This window comes from Chrysoperla carnea, chromosome 5 (assembly GCF_905475395.1).
Source record: "Chrysoperla carnea chromosome 5, inChrCarn1.1, whole genome shotgun sequence".
In the NCBI taxonomy this organism is placed as follows: domain Eukaryota; kingdom Metazoa; phylum Arthropoda; class Insecta; order Neuroptera; family Chrysopidae; genus Chrysoperla; species Chrysoperla carnea.
Genome location: NC_058341.1, coordinates 2,070,243 through 2,090,628, shown reverse-complemented (window position 1 = coordinate 2,090,628; position 20,386 = coordinate 2,070,243). Strand labels below are relative to the sequence as shown.

The window sequence follows — 20,386 nt, the reverse complement described above, 5'->3', positions numbered from 1 at the left end:
TTTCGATAATAATTGAAATAAGTACATAAACAAAACCGAGTTTAATTTTGATTTGTTAGCCCCCGAACTAGATAAAGGAGTGTTATAAGTTTAACTGCTATGTATGTGTGTGTGTCTGTCTGTCTGTCTGTGGTATCGTAGTGCCTAAACGGATGAACCGATTTTAATTTTTTTGGTTTCGTTTAAAAGGTAATTTAATGGAGAGTATTCTTATATATGTTTCAAATGCGAGTTAAGAGTTCCGTTCCCGAAAAAACTAAAAAATTGACGACGATTTTCAAAATACTTTAAGGAAAAAGGTAATTTAATGGAGAGTGTTCTCATATATGTTTCAGGTGCAAGCTTAGGGTTCCGAATCCGAAAAATTTATCGAGAGTTTTTTAAATTTTGAAAATTTCACTTGTTTTAATATTTTTGTCAATAGCCAACTGCCTGGTTTTTCCGCGTGTCTTATTGCCAACAACTATATTTTAACAAAAACTGCAGACAAAAGGAAAAGCGTAAAAACATGTCTAGTAATTTCTAAAATGTCGGTAAAATATATAGATTTTATCAACAACAAAAAATCGAAGAGGATGATATTTTTGCTACGGATATCATACAAATAAGTATATCGTTTCTACATAATAATAAATATTTTTTTTTTGTTAAAAACATGCATTTTATTGCTTTTTTTATCGATTTGTGATATTTATTTGTTGTAAAATAAAAGTTGATTATATTTTTATTATTAAATACATTTTCAATTTGTATACAACTTTTATTAGCTAACTTTTTTTTATAAAATTTTTTTTATTTTTCTGTAATACATGTTCTTTTTGTATCATAGTGTACACACAATTTACACAAAAAGGGATAGTCCTATTACACAGTAATTTCACCATTCTTTTCTACTTAAACTTAGTGTAATACACTGAGATAAAAAGAACAAATTATAATTCTCATTCTATTTACTACGTTATTATTTATAAAATATATATTTTACCTCCCACAGACAGTGCAGTTGGTAGTTCGAACAAAAACCGGGAAACTAAACAATATTGTGTATTTACCGAACGAATAATGTCTACTGTTTACTGTTTACTGTCTATAACACCCACGTGAGAAACTTAGAAAAAAATACAGTATTTCTATGCAAATATTTTGTGCGGAAAAGAATTATTGTGTTGTTTGTATAAACGAATTGTATTCAGAAATGTTTGTACAATAAAACTTCCTCTTTCTTGAATTTAAAAACGAAGTTTGAAACATGAAATAAAACAAATAACATAATTAATTATTTAAATACTTCAGTTTTACTTAAATGCACTGCATCAAACTATTAAAAACAAAATCCTGTGCGAACTATATCTGATGTACAGCAGAGTGTCCCATTTTTTTGTCCATAAGTATACATAACAAGTGAAAACAAACAATTGACTGAGTTAATTGTTGAAATACCATGCATAGTCAGTGTTGATTTCTTTGAAATACCATTCATAGTCAGTGTTGAAAGTTGTTTAATTTTTGATAAGGAACATTTTTTACATTTAAACTTTTGTTCTATCTCTAAAGGTTTACGGACCCAAGACCCAATTGACCTATGATGCTCCTTGACCTCCTCCTTGACCTCACACGAGCTTGACCTCACTTTTTACGTCCTGAGTACGCTGTAAAAATTTCAGCTCGATATCATTTCTCGTTTTTGAGTTATCGTGTCCACAGACGGACGGACGGACGGATGACATAAGTGATGGACAACCGGAAATGGACAAATTAGGTGATTTTATGAACACCTATGACAAAATTTTTTTCCTAGCATCATTATTTTTAAGCGTTACAAACTTGGTACTAAACTTAATATACTATGTATATTTCATATATACATGGTATAAAAATAGTACAAATGCTTGAGGAAATTTCGGAAAACTACGCCCAAAGTATGTAAAACCTTTGAAAGAGAAAATCTTGCAAAAATTATGGAACAATTCCTAAATTTTTAACAATAATCGTTTATTGACAAACACGTTCGATCAAATAAATTCTTTTTTATTTTTGAAACTAAATTTGCCATTTCATAAAAAATTAAAAACAAGCCTAATTTTACTGGAATCAATCAGGTATATTTTGTCATACAATAATAAAATTGGAAATATAAAAGTGATTTTGTCTTTGATTAAATTTTCAACATGTTTCATCTAATAAATTTAATAATCATATCAAATCAAATCAAATTAAAACAGACCTCGGCTTACATTAACACAAAACAGTATAAATAAAAAAAAACGCAAGTCAGTTCAATAATAAGTCGTTTTATTTCTGTAACAAAATGGGGAAAAAAACCATGAACCATTTATATTTTTTCCCCTAAATCAATTATCATCATATCACACATCACACCACCTAAATTTATCCCAATTCCCTTTCCAGATTCCATCGAGTATAAGACAGGAACAAGAATATGTATTTATATATATATTCGATAGAGAACGTTACACGATGGAATCTGGTTGTTGATTGGAATGGATAAGTAATAATGCAATGGTTATATGAAACAAAATTAAATCAAACAACATGAACGCAAATGAAAACGAATTCGAAAAAAACAAGGAGAGATCGATATAAAAGAAATACGTGATAAAAACCATTCAACCATCTTTATTTATTTAATACGAGATATACCATATTATATACATACAGGGTTGTTCAATAATATGTTAACACGCAGATGAAATACATTTTGTTCAAAAAGATGTTAACACTTAAATGAGAGAAACATACTGTCCAAAAAAAATGGAAGAGACGTGTGTCTTAAGTGGGCTGATAAGTTCGTAGACTGGCACATAGATGGCACTATCAGCATCAAATCCATATGATTTTAAGTTAACCCTAACCTTCAAAAGACATGTGTATAAATTTGACAGGTATCGTACTGTTAGTTTGTAAGATATATCATTTTGAGTGAAGGAACTTGCTGTTTCATCAAGACAATGCATCGATTCACAAATCAATGAAAATGGTGGCGCAAAATTGTATGAATTTGGCTTCGAATTACTTTCGTATTCTCCAGATCTGGTCCCCAGCAACTTTTCCTGTTCTCAGACCTCAAGAGAATGTTCGCTGGAAGCCGATTTAGCGCCGATGAAAAGGCGAACACACGTCTCTCTTATTTATGTGGTAACATAATTATTGAACAACCCTGTTATATACAAAAGACTTCGACAGTGGATTCATACTTTCATCTTTATCTTTTATGTAGTTTTATATTTACCCTCTCGATCTAAGAAATCGGATGATCGCAATAGTAAAACTATACTCACCATAGTATTTACACTTACTAATCAAATAGTTTATTTGGTACAGGGAGTTTTTTTGTTATCGAGAGGTGTAGAAAATTCTTTATTCACTTCATCCCATTCAAATCACCATGTGAACTGAGAATTTGTATCTATGAACGTTGATAAAAGTTGAAGAAGAATAAACAGGATATGTTCTTGTAGTCAGTCCCATGACTAGTTTTAGTAGCCAGGTCCCAGCTCGAAATTAGATAGGAACTCCGATCGGAATTCACTCAAAAAAAATTTTTAGCCTGTGACAAGAATTTATGCGAATACAAAAGTGTTAACCCCTATGATGATTCTCATAGGGGTAAGTTGTTTAAATTTAACATCGATTCGAAAAAGGAACCCAAATTTTTTGATTTTTGCCTAATAGTCTGTCTTGCCCCAAAATATGTAAAAATTCTGACGCAATTTATTAGTTTTGTTTCAGTTTAAAAAAAGTAAAGATTCAATTTGCGCGTAACAAAAAAAACAATCACTAAAGCATTATTTTTCAAAAAAATCGTACATGACACTCTATACAGATTACAAAAAACACCGATCTTATAATGAGAGTGACACCCTATACATTATTTTGTTCATCAGTTCAGCAGTATGATGTTGAAAATACGGAAAGACTTTATAAATATGTAATTAAATAAATGTAATCGTAACGTGTATATTACATTTCATACCATATCTACCCTAAACTACCTATTACACTCATTGTCAAAAATTAGGGTAACTCTCTACACATAAAAACATTTTTCTTCCCTTCACTTCCTCATATATACAGAACAAGTTAAAACGAACGATACGACGGTGCTAATGTTGCATATAAATTTGTAATTATACAACACATTTGTACGCTAATTTTACAGATTTACTCAAATACGTACACACAATAGTGGAGTTATTTAAAAACCCCATTCTACTCTATAAAAATAAAGTAAACAATGATTGTATTATTGGGTAATAAACATTTGTTTTTGAAAATTATTTTGTTCCCCTATTTTATGTGTTCTTCTATATTTATTTTTTGGGAAGAGTCGAAGGGTCGATCGTTGCGTTAAGTAGTTAAGTGTATTGATAAATGAAAAATTAACCAGATTTTTTTTAAAGTCATTACATTTTTTATAATTACAAATTTATCCTCGATATTATCCTTTACATTTTAATCAGGGAGATAGTCTAATCATCTTAGGCTTGGTTTCACCTCGGAATTTAACGAAATAAGCTGAATATTTGTATACAAACCTTTATTTTGATAGTAAAAAATGTTGTCTTCAAAGTCACAAGGTCAAAGGTTGTAAAAATTAGTTTTTTGAGAATATCTCGTTTCGCCTGCTTTCAATCGTATTTACAATTATTATATAATTTGTAGACGATAAAATTCTCTACAAATTTTGTCTGAACCTTTTGTACGTTTAGCTGTTTTTGAAATAGACAGCGCAATTTCAGACGAAATTTGTAGAGAATTTTATCCTCTACAAATTTTGTAATAAATGTAAATGCGATTGAAGGCAAATGAAATGAGATATCAAAGAATATGGTTTTTGGCGACCTTTGACTTTGAACATCTAAAGACCCTGCCACATGATCACGAGTGACTTTTGAGAAAACATTTGTTTTACCAAAATAAAGGTTTATACAAGGTTCCAAGATGAATCCCTTTTCTTAGCAAAAAGTAATCAATGGCAGTAGAAGACATTCGCCTGTGTCCATGACTTTGACCTGAATTTCATTTCAATTGGTTGCTAACTTTTGTTAATATGTGTATAAGTAATAATGAACATTTATACTTTCCATCCTTTGCTATTTAATAAGAGTTTTAAAAGACAAAAAAAAAAGAAAATGATTACTTAAATGAGTATAAATAAATTGTGAGAATTTACATTACTTACTTTACTTTGGTTTTTTTTCTTTTTTAATATTTTTTATTCATTTTCATATAATTTATATGAAATTTTTTTTTATTAAAACTAAATACATATATTAATAAAATAGTATTAATTTTTTTTTATTATTTACTTCATTCCTCATCCGTTTTCTTCTATATGTTATATTATTATGATGGGTCTTTGTTTAGTTTAAACGTCTGAAGCCGATGCGATGCAAGGCTCTTAATAGCTTAATGGCTTAATGGTATAAAGGTAAGCTTAGACTACATTACAGTCTAAACTAATTGAATTTATGACGTTCATTTTTGTTGACTTCGAGTTGAGCCATAGTTTATTGAAAGAAATACCACGATACTCAAAATAAAATTACAGAACAAAACATATAGAAGTGTCATATAAATAAATTTAGCTATTGACGATGGTTGCGTTGTAATCGAAATTTAGCGAAATGTAGGTTTGTTTCAGATTTTTTGATTAGATTTTATATTTCAATAACCTATTCTTGATAGTTTTTAAAACTAGTTCGACCCGTGCTAAATTCAATACAAATTTTTCGATCTTTTTCTCCGAAACCTCGAAAGTTTTCCTCCATTTTCAATCAAAACTTGGGATGGGATCTTTAATGATTCAAAATCAAAGAACCGCTATATAGAATTATTGATTTGTGAATGTGTCTTATAAGTGTGAAACAACCTTTATAATACTATAATAAACTAATAAGTATGAACCGTACAAGCAGGTACTGCCATGTCAGTGCTCGATGCTTACTCGATCTATGTATTTATTTATATATTTAATTGTATTTATTATTGATTAGGAATAAAAATAATAATTTATTACATTATAAAAATTTAATTATTATTATGATGATGAAATTAAAAAACTGAACTGAACACAACATGATAGTTATACCTACCTACCGATAAAAATTATATACAGAGTGTTAAAAAAGTATTGCAATTTTCTCAAGGTATCGAATATCGAATATTATTTCGATTTTTCTTTTATTATTAATATATTTTCAATTTCCATAAGTCTCTGGTTGTGAAAATTTTATAGAAGAAAAAGTTTGCCCTTAAAAATATCCTTCAAAAGATGTATTTTTTATTAAAATCTTATTAAATAATCAGTATTAAATAAATTAAATATTTAATTAATTAATATTTCATAAATTAAATTGATAAAATAAATATTTTTGATCTTTTTTAAAACAAAAAATCAAAATAAGGTATCATTCAAATTAAAATACACTTTAATTTGAATCTCGCTCTCTTTTTAGACAAGAGCGCCTTCACATGTTAACTACACATGTCAAAAAACAAATGAATAAACGTTTGAACAAGTTAGTAAACATTTCTTAACTTAATTCTATCAGAGTCAAAATTTTATTAAAAAATACTTTTAATTTATTAAATAAAAGTGATATTATTAAAATATAATTAATAAATTATTGTTTTTGTGTTTTATTCAATCAAATCAGTTAATTATTCATATATTTAAATGTTAAAAACAATCTCAATTGACATTGGTTAATGTTTGACATTTATTTCATACAAGAAATGAACATGCAAGATAATTCTTTCAGTGTTTTGTTTTTTAATAAAATATCTTCGTAAGTAAAGTTCAAAAATTTATTTAAATTGAAATTAACAAATAAAATTTCATAAATTTGAATAAAATCATTGAATATTTTTATAAATAATTCGTTTGAAAACTTAAAATTAACTTAAGTTATATATGAATTGTATTTTATGTGACAACTAATAGATGGCATAACTATCTATCTGTCAAAAATTAACAAGTTGACAGTTACTTGGTTGTATGCACTTTTATAGGAAGATTTTTATTAATTTTGTTGTGATTTATTGATTAATCGTAATTTTTCAATTAGTTTAAATAATTTTTAGTGATTTAATTAATAATTTTTCTATATTTAGAAACTTAAAATTCAAGTAAGTTATATACGAATTGTATTTTTACATTTAAAAACTAACATAAAATCAATTTGGTTAATATGTATTAATAAAGAAATTTTACAAAATCAAGTATAAATAATTTAGATGAAATTGCAAAAAAAATCGATGGTTTTTGAACAATTTTTTATAAATGATTTTATTGTTCAACCCGTAAAAACAAACATTAATATGTATATTAATTTTTTGTCTTTGTTTTTAAGTAAATATTTACCGGTTCAATTTACTAAATATGTTATTTTAAAAATAATACATATTTTGAAAATAAAATTAAAAACGGAAAATTATATAAAAATGGTACCATTATAATTATATTTTTGTTTTTATTTAATTTTTATAATTTCTTTTTTCTGTTTGCAGGTACATAATTTTTAATGGCCGTGCAATAAGAATGAAGTTCGATGTATACACTTGATACTCCGTATGTGAGTACAAATTTTTATATTTTACAATAATTTTAATATTTCATATTTTTGAAATCTGTTAATTTATTTTTAATTAAGTAAATGAGTTATTTGCTGGTGGAGTGAAATTAAATCGAAAAAACCGCTTTTCGTATACGGTTCATTTGAAGATTAATTGAATATTTTCTTTGGTACCGCCGGAAACCTTATATGTTAAAAATTTTAGGGATGGGAATATATTATCTCCACCCTAAAAAGTACCCAACGCACCTAAAGAAGTTTCAAATCCCTTCCCTAGATTGGTCTAACATTTGTTATAAAGAGGTAATTATTGATGTTTATTGATCTTTTACGTTTCTGAGCCATTGCAACTCGAATCTTTAACAATAGTTACAAGCAGCAATGATTGTTAGATGGAAAAACGTGTCGGAATCTTGCGCGACATAAATCACATACTATAGAATTGTGGGTAATATATTAGTGGGAATTTTATGTAAAGGTTTTGGGTTGACAAAATTAGTTAAGAAGTATTGACACTTTTTTTTTGATAGTTGAAAATATTTAGCCTCTTTTTTTGATAGTTTTAGTTGGTTTTTTTTTATAGGAATTTGTTATTTGTTATTTGAGGTACGTTATATTAAGGTTGCACTGTAATTCAATATTTTTTTCCGGGGGTTGATAGACAATTTTTTCTTATTATTAAATCGACAATTATTTTTATTAAATCTTTATTTATTTTTTTCTCTTGGATGAAAGAGTTGCATGTTTAAAAATAGTTAAAACCAGTGAACATCACTTCAATATTCAATATTCAGTATTCAGTTGATTCAGATTCACATCTGCTAGTTTAGTTAGTTGGTTATTCATGTTTGAATTATAATTGTGTTGATGTGTAAAATATGTAATATGTAATATGTAGAGGTATGCACTGTTTTATTTGATGATACCTTCAAACAAACATATAGCTACTAAAACTAAACTATAGCTACTAAACATGCAATATGAGGAGATCACATCATCATCAGAGCAACTCAACAGCTTAGTTCTCTAGTTCTAGTAGATAGATCTCTTCTAGTTAGAGACATGACTAGACTTGGTTCAGTCAGACACTACAAGAACTCAATACATATAAATGATAAATAATATAAATATACAAACACAAATACAATGAAATGAATGTAATACCCTCAAGTAGTAAAACAATATTCAACGATTCATTTGTAATATGTACACAATGTTTATTTAGATAGGGTGGCCCCCCTTCTTCTTGTACGAAAATATGTTAGAAATATGTTAGTTATAGTTACTTAAATATCTCGTTTTGTAGTTAAGCAATCCAAAAATAACTTACAAAAAAGTTTCAGAATAAAATTTCGATTTTTACCCCAATTTCTTAAGATATATTTTTCTATTATTACGTATTTCGCCCACCAAGTAGTCATCATCTGGAAATTTATTTCGAAAAATCATAAAATTCTCATTTATTATCTTTGGGCATAATGTTCTGACATCAGATTTGACATAGTTCTCCGAGCTTCTTTAGAAGTCAATTTAATAAAACTACCAATTTTTATTTAAAACATTTTTTCGAAAAACGTTAGCTTTCGGAGAAAATGTGACTTAAAAATATGTCATTATTGCATTTAATGGCAAGAAAATAATCCAAGTTTATCGATAATTGTTGGCCAAACCGCAGACGAACGTCCTCTGTTTCTCTTGACGACTTTTGGCCGTAGTTAGTTGTTTTCTTTCATGACATATTTTTAAGTCGCATTTCACTCCTAAAGCCAACGTTTTCGAAAAAATCAACTTTCTAATTTAAAGTGCCATCCTGTTTCTTATTGATCTAAATTGGCTATTGAAGAAACCCGAAGAACTAGGTCCAATCTGATGTGAGAACATGTCCCTTCATGTAGGCAAGTCCTTAGCCAGAAGTAGGTATAGGAAAAAATTTGCATCCTAAAATTCTGCATAAGGACAACCATAAATAATGCAATTTTTATAAAAATTAAACTAAAGTACTTGCTAGATATTCACATTTTATGCCTAAAGAGCGGGAGGGAGGACGTCCTGTATATATCCATATGAGTAAGCCTGTGTGTGTGGGAGTTTTGTGAGTTGAATTGAGTCGCAGTCGGTCTCGGTATAAATGTTTTAATTACATAGATAAAAATCAGTTAGTAATTATTATTTAAATAAATTTATTATTTTATTTACTAACCAATTATTTATTTATTATTAATTGTTCTTATTTATTTATTTATTTATTATAAATTAAAAAAATTATAAATAAATAAAAAAATATGCAATCGAAATTGTTTATAATAATGACGTTTTAAAACCAAGTATGGATTTAAGGAATGTTTTCAATGATGTGAATTTAAAACTTTTGAATAATATGCTTAATGATCACCATAAAAAGGTTTTCTGTTGTTGCATATAGCAAATAGGAGCGCTTGTTAAGCTATCTGCAAATTTTCAACTCATTATCTTTTATAGTTTTGGAGAAAATGAACAATAAAGTTTTTTCTTAATTAGCGCCCTCATAGGTAAACACTAATGTTTACAAAAAAAAATGTAAAATGTGTATCTTTTACGGTTTACAAGGTGGGCCCTACTGACTCAAGACCTAATTGACCTATATTGCTCTTTTACGATTTTTAACTCAATCTCACTTTTTTGTCAAAAATCAATTCGGCTTGATATCTCTTTTTGTTTTTGAGTTATCGTATCCACAGACGGACGGACAGACAACTGGACATGGGCTAATTACGTAATTTTACGATGAGCCCTTATACCAAAATTTTGTTCGAATATCAATATTTCTAAGCTTTAAAAACTTGGAACTAAACTTAGTATACCTTGATATATATTTCGTATATACAGGATAAAAAAGAATTACGTTTCAAACTTAGACGCTACGTTGCTACAGACAGACAAACAAACAAAACTTTTTTGGTTTGGGGGTTAAAAAATAGGCGTCGATAAATAATGATTTGTACGTTAGTGGAAGGACAAACTTAACAGATCTTGTTTTGATCTTGTAATGGGATATATAATATTAAATTATAAATCATTAATCACATTATAATTACTAATCTTAACAATTATCCGTACATAAATATTATTATTTATTTATCATCTCTCATCTAATGATGATCAGAGCGAGAGAGACCTGAAATAAAAAAAAACAAAACTTAAAAATACGATACTCTTTTAGTTTTATAAAGTGATATGTCGTGATCTCCCTCAGGGTACAACACACAAATTATTGTTTTTAAGTGTACACAACACATACTCATACACATAAAATATAATACAGGTTGGATTTCTTTAAAAAGTTTATTTAAACATTTTAAAATTGTTGCAAGTACAAAATATACATGAAATATTAGATTGTACATTTTATTGAAGAAAATTCATTAAGCTTACGCAGCTCTTGAGTTGTGAATTGTTATTATAGTTTATAATTTTACGTATTTAAAAAAATAAAATTTCCAAGGTGTCAAAAAATTTCCCTATTTCCCGGATATGAAAATTTTCATAAGTGAAAAATTTTCTATCCAAATCTAACAACAGTCTTTAAAATTTCCTGTTTGTATTGAAATACTCTCAAATACTACATTTGATCCTAAATTAAAATCTTTTTAATAGATATATTTTTTTATCAAAACCCTTTTAGATAAAAAGTTTTACATAAATAATTAAATCTTTGATTAATTAATATTTCATAAATTAAATTGATAAAATTAATATTTTTTATCTTTTATAAAACAAAAAATCAAAATAAGATATCATTCATATTAAAATACATCTTAATTTGAATCTCGCTCGTTTTTTTAGACAACAGCGCCTACACATGTCAACTACACATGTCAAAAACAAATGAATAAACGTTTGAACAAGTTAAGCGTCAGTGTAAACATTTCTTAACTTAATTTTATCAAAATATTATTAAAAAATACTTTTAATTTATTAAATAAAAGTGATATTATTAAAATATAATTAATAAACTATTGTTTTTGTGTTTTATTCAATCAAATCAGTTAATTATTCATTTATTTAAATGTTAAAAACAATCTCAATTGATGTTGTTAAATGTTGGACATTTATTTCATACAAGAAATGAACATGCAAGATCTATCTATTCAGTGTTTTGTTTCTTAATAAAATATTTTCGTTAATAAAGTTTAAAAATTTACTTAGATTGAAATGAACGAATAAAATTTGATCAAATTGAATATTTTTATAAATAATTCGTTTGAAAACTTAAAATACTTAAGTTATATGTGAATTGTATTTTAAGTGACAACTAATAGATGGCACTACTATCTACCTGTCAAAAATTAACAAGTTGACAGTTACTTGGTTGTATGCACTTTTATAAGATTTTTATCAATTTTGTTTGTGATTTATTGATTAATCGTAATTTTTCAATTAGTTTAATTTAATTTTTAGTGATTTAATAAATAATTTTTTTGCATTTCTTTAAAATATGTGAGATGACAGCTGGATACCTATATAAGATGTTTCTTGGATGATATTTTATTATAAACAATTTTTTTGTTTTATGGAATGATTTAATTAATAATTAGTTGATATTTTATTTAATTAAAATATGTTCAGTAACTTGATTAATAATTTTATTCTTAAATAATTAAGTGTTTTATAAATAGCCGAGTTTGATTTACACAGGTGAGTTAATCATATTTTTAAAATTTTATATATCAAAATAAACGGATATTTGTTCGACTGATCTGTGTTTTAAATGAAGGTGTTTTAAAGTTAAGAGTTCCGTTGTTACTCAAACTCTATGAATTATGTATAACAAAAGTTAGTCGTAATTTTGACACAAAAAATTAAAAATTTTGTAAAAATTAGGTTAATTTTATGATCGAATGATTTGTTTCGGAGAAAAACGGTATTTAAGATTAATTTATTCCGTTATTTGGTAAACTACGTATCCAATCGTTAAATAAACTAGATTTTGTATTTTTTGGGTCAAAATGGCCTTTTAAACATAGTTTCATCAAAATTCGAAACTATCCCTTAGAAAAAAATCGAAAAATTTTGTAAGTATCTAATTTCGATAAAAATCAGTTTATTAGGTAATTTTTACCCAAAAAATACAAAAATCTAGTTCATGTATCAATTAGTTATGGTATCTTCGGGACATTTTAGACGGTATTTCGAAAATTACTCATCTAATCGTCAAAAAATGTTTTATGCATTATTTCGATCTTCTTTATTTTATACCTACCTTCATGAATCTCTGTTAAATCACTCCTTCATTGTTTAGCGTTACGAAATCAAATCTTAGAGCATAAAGATAACTAAGACTATATCTTAGACTCATAAAATTTTGACTCGGGTTTTTTCCTTTCATATCTTTCTAACCACAATCAATGATTTTAACCCTTTGATATCTTGGTAAATTGAATAAGTTAGCTTGTTTTTCCTTGTTAAAGAATACAACCTGTATATGAAGTGGTAAAGACAGAATATAATGATGACGATGTAAATAGTAAACGAAGCGAAACGAAAACACGGACGTTACTAGCTTGTGCAAGTGCAAGTGAGACAACATATCTTACAATCTTACATGCATTCATTCAGTCACTGTTCGTAGTCACAGTATAGTCACCACTTTACTTACACTTACACTATCAAAACAATATAATATCAAACAAAATCGCTACATGTTAGTAAGGAACAGTTAAATAAGTTTAGATGTAGATGTGTTAGTCTGTTAGCTAGCTATAGTTGTAGATGTAGAGATGTTTTAGTTAATTCCTAGAAGAGCAATTAAACAAACATTTAGTTATAATTTTACAGCTAATTTATTATATATACAGTATACACACTGTATATATTTTACTGTAGTCTCATATTTTATAAAATGTGTGAATAATATTTACAACACTTTATCCTTCTTATTTAGTTCAGTTTTACTGTAATTTTTGTTTGGTCTTTTCAAGAATATTATTTTTTAAGTACACAAGTCTGTCATTCCTTTAAACCAAAAGCAAGACTGTTGTTCAATATACTAAATATTTATTGGCAGGCGATTTTCTCTAATACAAACCACAGAGATAATACCATGAAGCTGCAAAGTCACTACCTTTCTCATTGCTGTCAGCTTCATGGTATTATTTTTATGGTACAAACTTTAGCATAACAAGTTTGTACATGAGAAAACCGCCGCCAATAAGTTTTTAATGTATTGAACAGTCATGTTTTTTAACCGACTTCAAAAAAGGAGGAGGTTCTCAACTCGGCTTGCAGTTGTTTCTTTAGCTGACACCGACTCCAAAAATAACAATAATTGTAACTACAATAAATTGTTACTTTTTAGTGCATATGTAATTGTTTTGGAATAGTTTTTGTATATCGCTATAAAATCCTAAAAATCAGATTGTAAAATGGAAAAAATTATAAAAATTTTGTCAGTGATTTTAGTTAGTTTTAATATTTGTAGGTATTTTTGAAGGATGTATAATATATAAATAATTAATTATGTTAATAAACAGTTTAACTGTAACAAAAGAAGATCGGCGGTAGGTAATTGCAAAAAGTAAAAAACTTAAGTAATAAAAAGTTCACGCTTAATAATATCTACGTATATTTAGTTGTTACAAGAACTCTTGTTTAAATTTTATATTATAGTGTTTGAAATCGTTGCAGCCATCCTCAGCTTCTAAGTGTTATAAGCCTGGAGTCAAACGTAGTATTTGACAATAATTACAGAAGGGCTGGCAAAACTCTTAGTCTATTGTTAAAATCAAATCTAACACCAGTCGGAAACTTTTGACTGTGAAAGAGTTCTTGCAAACTTATTGACAAGCCTAAACTTGAAAAATATTCTTTAATTCCGTCACTTTTATAGTTAATTTTGTTTGAAAGAGGGTGTACTCTCGAAGTATTTCCATAATTTGTTTCAGATACAACCTTGACATTAGTCCTTCAAATACTACACATGAACCTAGACTTACATTACATGCTTGTTGTGTATTATTATGTTAAATATATTATAAGCGTGGTGTAGCGTGTTATAGCATGATGGTATGTACCAGCAGTGTACCAGTGTAATGTACCAATGTACAGTACCAGACAGACCTAATACTAAATACCTTGTTGCTTTTAAATTAACTATATTATTATTTGATAATTACTTCCACATTCATTAAATGTGTGCACTAATTAATTAAAACCTTATTATACTTCAACCATCAACCGACGATAACATGTCTACCGTACCGACGGACACACTAACAACAAAAATATATCTTGTATATATTATTTTTATCAGAGAATATACTTAAAATAATGGATGGTTTTTTGATATTTCCATCTGTGAGTTTGCAACACTTTTGTTGAACTAACTCGACCCGTGCTGAATTACACAGTGAGGAATCTATGGCTAAAAATAAGCTTAAAAAATAATAATAAAATAAGTTTATTGTTTGTTTGTTTCTTTTTATTTATAGGCAATTTTATTACAGGTATGATATACAAATTACAAAATGAATATTAAATCTTTATATTATTTCTTTGGCCTGTTTTCTCTAAGCGATATAATTTTTAGACCGTGAGTCTATTTTAGGGCTAACAACTCCGACAAGCTTTAAAATGAGAAAGGTAAATCGTGGAATTTGATAAAGGAATAAGGAACATATCGCGTAGACAGGAAAAAACAGGCTAAAAAAAATAACATAAGATAAACGATTTGACAGTGGTTAGTTGATTTGTGTTTGTCATTTTGAACTACACAAATTTTTCACGAACCAATGTTAAAATTGAAAAAAAAATTTTATTGGTCTACGAATCTGACAAATTTTTACTACTCATTTTGGGTTAATTCTAAGGTCGTGCCTAAAACATTTTCTTCTACTTTTTCGTAGCTCGAGAAAAAATATTTCATAGGGAAGACTTTTTTTAATCGCATATCGTCATTTTTTTTTTTATCTATCGGGACGATGTTCAAATAAGATGAAAGTTGGATAGATCATATTGTTCGAAACTAGACGAAACTTAGTGTCCGTCGCTGACACTCAAAAAACTGCACTTTTCTGAGTGTTTTTTCTGAGAACGACGGCCATTTCTTTTCATTTTTTTAAATTATCTTATTTGAGTAATGATCTTAACAGATATTCATCACTTTTAAGCTCCCCTATACAATAATTCTTGGCCTCCAGAACGACGAGTCCGAGGCCGTAAAAATTTTTTAAGAAAAAGTGGGTAGGCACCGCCTTAGTAATAAACATTTAAGTTTGTGTTAATACAATAAATTTCAAAATGCAATTACTGACGCTGAAATTATTTAAACTGTAAAAGGAAATTTCAAACAAAATTTGAGTTTTAGAAATTTCGATTTTTCTTTAGAATGACTTTTTAAATCAAATGAAATGTCTCTCAAACGAATCTCGTACCAATTGCTTCCAAACCATAAGACTGCGGTTGTCTTTCGTTTGTTTTCGGTTCAATAGTTATTTCGCTGTAATTCTTTGCTGTAGATTGTGTTAAAATTACTATAATATTGTTTCATGTTCAAAAATTGGAAGCTTCTTATGGTTCCCGTCGCCGTCGGCATAGACATAAGTACTAGAAATAGTCTACTTAATAATTAAATAATCATATTTATCAAAAAATTTGAATATCTTTAGTCAGTTTGTATTTTAAGGAATTTTGGATTAACTTTCCAATATTGGCTAAAATATCAAAGCGAAGTTTCTAACTTGGACTAGAAAAGAATATTACTTTCTAAATAAAAAATTTTACGAGGCCCAAAAATTAATAATTAAAAGTTAATCTAAAATATGAACTTTTAAGCCTTAAAAACAAACAAAATTATCTCGTAAAAATCGTAATACAAAAAACTAAAACATATTAAGCACGATAATAAAAATTAATCGGTCAAAGAATTCAAATGAAATAAATCGAACAACATTAAAAATTACAATTTCTTAAATAAAAATCACAATAAAAATCCGATTAATCCGATAAAACATGAATTAAAGTTTTTTATATAACAACAACAACAAAAAAAAAAACATCAAAAAACATCTTATATTCTTTACAAAAACAAGAAAAAAAAGAATCCGCCATTAATATCAATAAAAATAAAAAAAACTACCTAAATTGAAAGACTAATAACATAGTTGTTGTTGAGGGGGGTATCGGTTAAAAGAATTACCCGATCTACCACAAAACGTTAAGTCAAGTATTATATTAAATTGTTACAATATCTTTAAGTAGCGGAAGTAATGTGATGTTTTACAAATAACTCGTTTTTGTGTATTTATTAGTAATTATACAAAATACATGCGCATTACAATAATCACATGTCAATTGAAACATTTGTGAATTACATGTGTGTGTGTGAAGTTATTCAATTTTTATTGCAATTACTTTTCGATTGAAATGTAATTCAAGGAATTCTTTATAAAAAAAATCTACCTGAAATTTATTTTTATGAAATCAGGCGGGAATTTTTTAATAAAACAAGGTGTTCACACTTACCGAAGCGGACGGATGCCTAGCCGGCGTGGGATACATTATAAAAACAAAACAAAAAACTTCAAAAAAACAAAAAACACTACACTCTCAAAAAAAAAAAGTGAAACCCGGTGTTTTATCCAAGAAAAAAAAAATAAATATTTTCACTTCACACCAAAAACTTTAAACACATTTTTATTTCGAAAAACACACACTCTGTAAAAACACAACAAAAAAATTTTTTTAAAAACTATAATCCAAAAATTTGATGTTTATTCCATAAATTTCCATTTTTTTTCTTTTTTTGGTAGGTAATATTATTTTTGTGAGGTTTGTTCTCCTTTGTTACTGGAATAATATCGATGCACACATTGTTCGAACGAGTTACGACAACGGTACAGTCTCATCTGATACTAATGTAGACTTGCATTGCGGGCAAGCGGGTTACCGGGGTCCACGTGCTCGTTTACTGACGCGTCATACATTACTCATCCAATGAAATTTTATTAAATGTATATCTAACTCCACCTACTGTAGACATTTCCATGTCAAGTCCGCGTGGACTCTAGGATTCATTCTAAGGTGAACTGTAAGAGACATCTATATTCACAATGAGACAACTACTTGTAACTATAGTATATTAAACAAAGATGAACATATACAATTACAAAGTGTGCACTGTATATGTTACGGGCAATGTGCATAATCAAACTTTTTATAAAGTCTCAAAATATTCACTCAGAGACTTGAGACATTATAAATAGAAGTCATATTCTTTTAAAAGGTTCCATTATGATCAGGTTAATGATTGAGAGCGCTGAGCCGTTCAACTTCTGTGCACACTATATATGTTACTGGAAATGTACATAAAGAGACTTTCTATTAAATCTTGAAATGTTCAGGCAGAGACTGGAGAAATTATAAATAAAAGTCCTTTTCTTATAAAAGCGCTGAGACATTCAACTTCTTGGTGTCTCATATCCCAGCAGCGTCAATTTATCAATTGTAACTATAGAAATTATAGAATTTTCAATAGTTTTCGAAAACGACTTACAAACAAAATTGTTGATACAGTTCTTATCAAAGTTTCCACCATCCAATTTGTTGAGCCTTGTTCTTTTTTGGTTGATAATGAACTTTAAGCTTGCCGTAGAATTAAAAGTTTTCCAGACCTTTTGAAAAGAAGTCTCTGGCTATGAAAATTTTCGTATTTAAATGGTGACCTTATGACAATAACCTTTTGAGTTTACTTAAGTTTTATTTACTTGAACAGAATATATTTCAAAAAACGAACCTTAAAATCGTACAAGTTATTCACACTTTTTTCATATTTTTGTCACTTTAACTTTATTTTTGTCACAAAACTCTACACAGGGTATCAAAAGTAGTGGACAGTAGAAAAATTATGATTAAGGAATGCAAATCTAAGACAAAATTTCTTTTGGTATTTCTCATTTATCATGAAGAATTCGTCGACTAATATTAAGAATACTGAAATTTCAGTATTTTTTATATTAAACAAAGTAGAATCCCCCGTTCAACCCAAAGGCGCGGCGTTTAAAACTAAAAAGTTCCGCTTTAAACCATATAGACTTTTTTTAGGATAATTTTCTGCAGCTAATACAAAAGACTAAAAGTCAATACATTTTTTCTTAAGAATCAATATATTCTAGGTTGTTTATCGTATTATATGTAATTGATAATGAATTTTATAAATAGCTTGCAGTATTAAACACTTTAACAGTAACATTTATAGAGTTGAAATATTAAGGGTAATTATTTTATATCTTATATTACATTATTGATATTATATGTACTTATTTGGTTTTATTGATACAGTACTATTAACTATATAGTTAGTATAGTACCTACACAGTACTTGGTATTGGTTGGTCAATTATTATTATGATTCATATTATATTATTACTTATTTATGTTTAAATATTATGTTTTATTCATTTATTATGTTTTATTTTTTATGTTGTTAAAGTTATGTAGGTATGTAAATGTTATGTATGTATATACAACGGACTTGTTTGTCTAATTCAGGGCTTCTTAAACTTTTGTAATTCACGACCCCATTTATGATTGCGAGTTTCTTGACGACCCCATACAAATATAAAAGAAAAATAAATTAATATTTTTTGATGATTTATTTATTAGGTAACAATATACATATACATATGAAAATATATAGGTTTAGAATTCTTTTTGAAACATACAAAAATCTAAAATTAAAAATTGCACAAAAAAATTTAAAATTGTATTTATTATAGTTTCAAAAATAAAAGTGGATTCTGACCGTCTTAATTCTCTCGAATATATTCAAGTAGTTGCGTGGTAAGTATTAAATTAAAGTATAAGTTAAAAATTTAATGAGATGGATGTGGCTGTTTTTTATTGCATAACAAATCAAATCTGGGTGGAATGTTTGAAACTGCTGGACGTAAGACCTCTTCAACATTTTTTTATCGCTAAACGATATTGGGATTTAATATGTGTTAAAGCTGTTTCTTCAGCATTAATACCTAGCAATTTTGTTGATAATTATTTCTCGGGATTATTTCGGCTTTTAGAGATTGACAAATATAAATTTATATTTTTTATTAATTCCAATAACATTTCATAATTCATAGTAAATGTTATTCAAGTTATTATAATACTCTTAATAGAAATGCAGGCACAAACAATCTTTCCGAACTAGAAGATTTTATGATATATTTATCTACCATAATTGTTATTTTATCTTTATATAACAATAATTTTACAATTTAAAAAACATTTTCTGTTAAATTGTATTTTTACCTCTCGCGACCCCAGAATTTTGCTACGCGACCCCAAATGGGGTCGCGACCCATAGTTTAAGAAGCCCTGGTCTAATTAAATGTTATACTTACTTAACTTTACTTCTTATGTTATATGTTTTGTATGTAAGCATGTGTGGTTTACGTATTTTGTCAAATCATATTCTATCACTTCTATGTATCCAGTGTGTTATCTTTATTATATGGAGTGATTCAATTATACATTAACAAACTTTGAAAATTTGAAAGTTTTATAGTTATGAAATATTTATATGACCTTTTTTGTTATTTTTATGTTAACTATTCTCAAAAAAGTAATTTACCCATCAAGAGAGAGAGCAAAGTATACAGTTTGATGCATTTAAGATGAAGACATCCTAATATTTTCGTTATTTTTAGAAATATCGATTTGAAATTTTGCACAGTCATACTGAGTGAGTATTCAAAATTTTTAAGATATTTAACCGAAATTTTAACTAAAGTTCACTTCCCTTGATTCTCTCTTATTCC

The 20,386-nt window shown here is 27.4% G+C and overlaps 1 protein-coding gene across 4 annotated transcripts in view; it reads right to left on the bottom strand.

Annotated features, from left to right (window-relative positions):
• Positions 1 to 17,197, bottom strand: part of LOC123301881 (protein groucho) — a 282,227-nt gene extending 265,030 nt beyond the window's left edge. For 2 of the 4 annotated variants that reach the window (XM_044884829.1, XM_044884827.1), the window contains exon 1: positions 17,097 to 17,176. In XM_044884829.1, coding sequence (XP_044740764.1) covers positions 17,097 to 17,132 — 36 coding nt within the window. In that variant the 5' untranslated portion in view covers positions 17,133 to 17,176. Of the gene's footprint in view, positions 1 to 17,096 lie in introns of all 4 variants that reach the window. The other 2 variants (XM_044884825.1, XM_044884826.1) reach the window with 2 other exon arrangements.
• Between the last annotated feature and the right edge of the window lie 3,189 nt (positions 17,198 to 20,386).